General features: G+C 40.8%; 2 protein-coding genes across 3 annotated transcripts; one reads left to right on the forward strand and one right to left on the reverse strand.

The window, feature by feature from the left end:
- The first annotated feature begins 545 nt into the window (after window positions 1-545).
- LOC116213101 lies at window positions 546-3,778 on the forward strand. Of its 2 annotated transcripts, none has more exons than XM_031547915.1 (4): window positions 546-1,135; window positions 1,236-1,309; window positions 2,071-2,212; window positions 2,538-3,778. In XM_031547915.1, the coding sequence occupies exons 1-4, from the start codon at window positions 1,001-1,003 to the stop codon at window positions 3,060-3,062; spliced, it is 876 nt and encodes a 291-aa protein (XP_031403775.1). In that variant the 5' UTR covers window positions 546-1,000; the 3' UTR covers window positions 3,063-3,778. The 2 variants fall into 2 exon arrangements, with proteins under 2 accessions (XP_031403775.1, XP_031403776.1); XM_031547916.1 differs by having other exon boundaries at window positions 546-1,083.
- A 130-nt stretch (window positions 3,779-3,908) lies between these two features.
- LOC116213102 (vesicle transport protein GOT1-like) lies at window positions 3,909-6,890 on the reverse strand. Its single transcript, XM_031547917.1, has 8 exons — window positions 6,765-6,890; window positions 6,539-6,593; window positions 6,370-6,442; window positions 5,044-5,135; window positions 4,854-4,934; window positions 4,663-4,760; window positions 4,495-4,576; window positions 3,909-4,224 (listed from the first exon to the last, which is right to left on the reverse strand). Exons 3-8 carry the CDS (start codon window positions 6,398-6,400, stop codon window positions 4,186-4,188), a joined length of 423 nt encoding a protein of 140 aa, XP_031403777.1. The 5' UTR covers window positions 6,401-6,442; window positions 6,539-6,593; window positions 6,765-6,890; the 3' UTR covers window positions 3,909-4,185.

Genomic DNA, 6,890 nt, shown 5'->3' on the forward strand with positions numbered 1-6,890 from the left:
ACCGCTAAGAAGGTCGGTAGTGTGCTCGTGCCATCCGCATTTTGTATTCGGAGCTTTTTGAAATAATTATATATTTCGTGTAATTTAAAGAAAGAATAACATAAACAATAATGTAAAATAGGAGAGCTTAATGGAAAACTTAAAAAATCGGCTGTAAGCCTAACAATTCCGAAGGTACGTGCTGAAATTTACAAGCAATTTCATATTTAACTATTTAGGGGAGAGAGAGGGTAAAGTACATGTTTTTTTTATTTGAAATAAAACCTTTTTTAAGGTTCCTCTAGAAGGTAGGAGTATATTTGGAATAGTTAAAATTATTCCAACGTTATTTTTTTGTTTGATGTATCTAAACATAATTAATTTGATGTCACCATCTATGCTAGATGGTAAAATAAAAATAGTAACGTTGGGATATCTCAGTAAGAAAATGACGTTGTGATAGATCTAAGAATACATGTCAATGTTAGGTTATATGATGTAATAAATACTATTTGAAAAAAAAATAAAATCGTAGATATTTTTTTTAAACATAAATCTGAGCAAATAAAATGTATATTCGGCTTCTTCCCGCCGGATCGAAAAGTTGTCGCCGCCTTTCTTCTCTCTCCCCCCTTCACCCGACTCCGCCTCCGCCTCTCCCTCTCTCTGCCTCGTCCCCACCGGGCTCCGGCCAACACATACATATACTCCGCCTCCGTCGACCTCCTCCTCTTTTTTCCGGCGATTTCTCCCTCAAGGAGCTCGGGCATACTCTGGGTTGGGCCCTTTCTCTGGTATGCTTTGTCGGGGCACGAGGTCTCTCTCTATTTGCAGCTCTCTCTTAGCCCCGATTGGGTCTTCCCCGAGATAGGCCTGGCCTGGCCCCAACAAGGCTCAATCTTGCTTTGTCGTGATCGGATTTGGAGCCGGCATCTTTAGATTAGTCGGGAACAAAGGCCGAAGCGGTTGCTCTTCATGGTGGACAAAGAGCATCGTAATTGAACAATCTCGTAACTGAACTATGGAGGAAGCAAGGGGCAAGACGGCATCGGTTTCTTGCTCTAAAACTGCCGCTGGATCGCAATCCGCATCGAGACCCAAATGGTATCCTCGACGGTCCATAATCAAGCCTCCATCCACCTCTTCGAACAAATCCGTGCGCACTGCTATCATTTACTTCATTTCCACTCTTTGCCATGTATCCTGTCTGCCCTCGTCGAGCTGAAAACGAACACTTTCTGCTGTTACTGTCACAGGTGTTCTTGCATAAATGGTGGCTGGTGAAGGTGAATGGCAAGGATTTAGCTGTTGGAGGCTTCACCCAGAGAGAGTAAGTACTGTCCTTTTTCTCTTCTTTTGGCTGATATACATGCATAGTTTGAGATGCGATAGACGTGAGATGTCCATGGAAGAGAAGGTGAAGGAAGCGTTGTAATTTTCTGGGTGGTCGTATACGAATCCGTGGAGGCTTTCATCGTTTCAATCTTCGATATGAAATCGTGTCTTTATGGATGATCCACGCACTATTGGAAGTTATAGTTTTATTTAGTTTGCCAAATGAAAATGGTAAAAATACATCCTTTCCGTGGTTAGGTATGTCGGGCTATTCATTGCAAGGTGTGTTGTCAGGATCAACAGCTAACTCCTAAATCTTCATATGTGTATAGCTTACTCCTTTTGTCTGTCCCTCAGCTCTTGTGATGGTCAAATAACTACATAAGTTGTACCAAAATATCACAAACATGTTTGTTGTCTCATTGAAGCGCTTATTGCCTAATTATTGGGGTATATAAACGAAAACTTTGCCATTTCTGTTTCCTGAAGTTGGAGCTTTGAGAACCGAGCTTGGGAACGAACGAAGACCATGGTTTCTCAGGTTCAAGAGTTGACTTTTGAAAAACTTATTATCACCAAAATCAAATTTTGTATTCATGCTCTTTCTGGGTCATTTTAAGTGACAACTACTTTTCAATATGTTCATGTATCCTTCAACTGGTCTTTGATCACGTGACTTGTAATTGTCATTTATTTATTTGCTTCTGAATGATGAAATCTAAGCAAGTTCTTTTCCGTTTGCACCTGAAACCGCAGTCACAGGGTTAGCCTTTTCCGCTCTGCAGCAATTGTAAAGAGGCATGACCATACAACTCTCGAGACAGCGGATGGCATGACAGTTATGTTGAGCGGCCTAATTGACCGACTTCATGCAAACGAAAATGGATTCCCAGATGAGGTACTTGCAAAAATAATTTGAATGCATTTCCTTTTGTCACTCTATTATGAAGTAAAAATCCTAAGAGGGCATGTTTCAGCTCGAAAATAGCGTGTTTGTAATCACATTCTGCATGTGGATAACCTATGATTTCATGGAACGGAAGAAAGCAGATATTTTCTTGGCATCTCTTATATGGCTTTTATTAGGGCGTAATTAAATAGAATTCTGCTTTTCTTATAGTTACAGTCAGATTAATGACGAGATAATATCTTGAACTGCATTTCTAGCATTCTGTGCTACAAGTGAAATTGGATGTGTGTTACTGAAGTGTTGGTCTGAACAGGTGTGCCACAGATTCATGTTGGGATTTCCCTTAGATTGGGAAAAGTACTCGTGGGAAGATTCGTCCAGGACTTTTACATCCGGTGAACACAAATTGCATTCAGGCGACTTCCTGAGTAATGTCTCATCAGTTTCTCTAGATGATGTCCCTGTGGCGAGGATCCGAGATCTCATGTTTGGTCTTGGAGACAGTGATAATGATTTGTTGACGAAGAACATTTGCAACGATATGCTGAAAAAGCTCGGGAAGACTCCTCACTCTGAGCGAGAAAAAGCACCAGCTAACCATGCGATGAGTCCGAAAGAGAAGAGAGAAATCAAGAAAGGCGCCGCAGATGAAACCGGAGCCAAGTGCAAATCTCATAGAGTTGAGCGGACAGGCAAGAATGAGGAAGAGGTACCAGGCACAGAAAATGAAGGAAAAGTGGCACCGAGAAATGACAAAAGATCCAAGGCAGCTGCTGCTATCATCCCGAGCAGACGTGTTTCTACAAGAAGCATGACTAGATCAAGGAGGGGGGAATAAAGTGTTTCTACAAGAAGCATGGCTAGATCAATGAGGGGGAAGGAAGAGGACGAGAGTGATTTGTTCCAGTTGTTACCGGATAACTTCCGTTTCTGAAGCTCATCGGCTGGAGGTCATGACTTAGGACTTCTGCCTTTGTGGTAAATGGTAATGATAATAAACTAGAGTCTGGAGTAAGATTTCAAGTGCTTCTCCTTTGCCAGAATGGCATCGCACCATGAGCAGTTCAGCCCAAGCGCCTACAATTGCCATCATCTAAGATCACTAATCCAATCTCGACTAGTTGAGATCGGCTCTGGATGTGTTTGGGACTGACCTTGGTGGCATTCGTGCCAGTTACCCATTTTGTGCTGAGCCCAGGTCAATCGGCTGGAAACCTAGGTGAGAAGATCCGCTCGGGTCCAACAGCCTCTGCCAATCCCGGATGTGGACTAGGTAGTTCCAATGCAAGTCATATCCACCAATGCAAGCCAAATCTAACCTCCATCAACTGGGATTGGTCTCGTGCACAATTATAAAAGGCCATATGAGAATTAAGAACTACCAATAAGAACCTACCGGCCACTGAAGACCATGCAATAAGAGATGTCAACGCTGAAGAGGGATGTTGGCTTGGACTACTACTACAAAGCTGTGTACTCCTTGTTATTTTGCATTCTAATTTTATTAAGTCATGTTATCTTGAATGAAGTCAGAAAAAAAATGGTTAATTTCTACATGATTCACGACAAAAACGTTCCATACGGCAAGGAATGAATTAACTTAACATAGATACAAATACTAAAAAAAAAAAGGAAAATAATAAAGAATTAATGCAAATAAGGCAGCAAAGTGGTCAAGTGCCCGTTGGAACAATGCTCAGTGCTCACATTCATTGATAGGGGCAGCATAGGGTCGTCAAAAGCTCATCTATTTTTTCCTTTTTTCTTTCAATTACAAAAGCACGGAGTTTAACTAATTCTGTTCACCGAAAAAGAGCAAAAACCTAATTCCTATCGATGATAAGGGAACAGACAGCAGCAGAAAAAGCATCCTTCCATATCTTATGCAGGACTCGTGAACAGAACTTCATTTCAAATAGGTGTGTGCATTCGTGCATTGACTTGGTGCTGTGATTCTTCATCTACACGGGTACTCGTCTCCCCCGGTAACGGTCAAAGAGCTGCAACATTTCAGTTGGAAAAAAAAAAATTATGGACATTAGTCGGATTACCACTTTTCTTTTTTAAACTGTAAGAACCAGCTTTCATGAGGGTTGTACATTGCCATAAAACTACACAAATATGACTTTTGTAACTCTGAAACAAATACCCAGTTGAAAAAACCTCGCGCACAAGCATAAGACTTAAGAGCGGTACAGAAAAGACAATGGTGATGGTTTACTGTCGTAATATTTGAAGGCTTCAAAATTGGAGAACAAAGATAAACATACCGATCTGACGTAAGGCTGCTGCAACACCCATCCAAGAATAGGTATCCTTTGCATGAAAACAGCAAGAGTTGGCCAGAAGCCACTGCATGGGAACATTGAGTTAGCAATATTTAATTCTCTCCACACAATTAAGTAGTTTGAGATTGTGACTTTCAAATACAAACAAACCTGAAAAGTACAATAAATCCATAAGATTCCAAAATCATGCCAAGAATAGGCCATCCAATTATAACGAAGAAGAAGCCGCTTCCAAAGGATATTGTTCCCTAAACAATTATAAATAAAAAATTACAAAGATGATACATGGGGCAAGCAAAAATCTCAGGGTGAAAGAGGAGACGGATAGGGAGCTATCAAACCTTAAAATTCTGTCGTTTCATGAAGAACTGCATGGTCGACTTCAATCCAATAGTCAATGACACCCCTGACAAGAAGAGGATCTGATTAAGAACCCAAAAAATATGACCATGTTAAACAACGATGTCATCATTTATATACAAAGCAAAAAATCGAAACTGAAAATTCAACAAGAGGTAATCAGATACTTACATTTCCCATGGCAATCAGTCCCTTATCGAAAAGGAAGACAATTCCCAGGAACGAGAAGAAGACCCCAAATCCAGTCAGCCCAAGACCGATCTCTGTTCCAGTCAAAATTCAGTTGGCAGACATAGAATGAAAGAATGCGCGAGATGTAATTTAGACATTAAAAGGAAAAATACAAATGCTTTTCTCTGATCTATTCTCATCAAAATTCAAAACATAACTATGAATTAATCTTCACTTCTTTAGATGCCTTCAATGAACAAAAAGTTACGCAAAGAAGGGCAATGGTGTGCCATCATTATACGTGTGAAAATGCTGGCATCATCAAATCCACAGTTTTGCAGTAATTATAAGTAAACAAAGTTACTTCCAACAAAACTCCAAACAAGTTAAATTCCAGCAAATTCTAATAGCAGCCACTCAATTCATATTTCAAGTAAAGTGGTCCTTGCAAAAATCAATTTAACAAAGCTAATCATATTATCTAATGTATGCATTAATTGATCCAGGCTTAACTGAACTACCATATTTGTCGAGCCATTCGTAGTATTATCCCTGTCGAGCATCAGTAGCAATTTCGTTGCTTATTTCATGAGTTTTGACCACTGGCAGTTGAACAAGTTTGAAGACTTAGCACACATGATCTGATCTTCCCCGCAGTTCAATAAACACAGAGCATCAAATTTTCTAAACCAAACCAAATGAGAATCATGTTTCTGCATCAGCAGCAGAAGAAAAGATAGGGATGAAAAGTAACTACCTCTAAGTGCACCTTATCCATTGTAGACTATAATCTAAAGTCCACTTATGATTTGTAACTCGTTTTATGAAACAATCTACTCACAAATCTCACGGGCTTACAAAAGAGTTCACAACAGCAGGGTCAATGAGGTAAAGAACTTAATCAACAATGAGCAGAGTAAAGACCAGCTCAAGCATTAATACCAGAAACTCCAAAAATGTGGGAAAGGGGGCACCTACTTTTAACTAAGTCAGATGAGAAAATACGCAACAACGGCCTAGACAAAGACTTGACATCTTAAAACCACTCAATGTAAGTCATGGATGATGATCCCACTGATAACCAAAAAGCACTCCTCAGCAAGATTTCCACTGAGCCGCGATCACATTCCCTATTAGCTAGCTACCGAAAATTCAAGGGGAACAATATCTACTCCTCTATTCTCTTCACAACGGAGTGATCTAGCCTAGCCCGCCTCTATCCAGGGAAGCTAAGAAATGCATGTGTTGAAGCATCATTCAAGAACATATATATACATAAATATATGTAGAGAAGCGTAGAAAGAGCAAAGATCGAGGTCAACTCACTTTTACGATCATTCATTTCGAACGAAACCATTGTAGCTGATGACACAGTCTCCTGACGCCTCTGCAGCACAAACTGCCGCAACAGAGAATTGAGATCGGAATGACGAACCTAATCGAGCGTTAAATTACAGATCGGGGAAGTCTGCATTTCAAGCAGCAGCGATCGTACCTCGGCGAACAAGAAGAGAGGCAGCTCCAACCGGTGAGATATTCACACCAAAAGCCTGCAAGATGAAGATTGAGCGAACGAATTACAGATTTGACTGAAATCAGATGCTTCGATTGGAAGGCAGTGGGAATTAAGCCCTAATCAGTGTCATGGTTTCATCTCCGGAAGCTAAGGAAGCAGACGGAGAGGATTCACGGATTGGGGAAGAGAGAGAGAGGAGCAAAACCTTGGGAAGAGAGAGAGAGAGAGAGAGAGAGAGAGAGAGAGCGAGCGAGAGAGCGAGAGCGAGGGAGATGGTGTCCTTCGACGGGAAGCAACTGCAAATGGGAGGGGGGAAGCCATATTTATTTAT

This window comes from Punica granatum, chromosome 7 (assembly GCF_007655135.1).
Source record: "Punica granatum isolate Tunisia-2019 chromosome 7, ASM765513v2, whole genome shotgun sequence".
NCBI lineage: Eukaryota > Viridiplantae > Streptophyta > Magnoliopsida > Myrtales > Lythraceae > Punica > Punica granatum.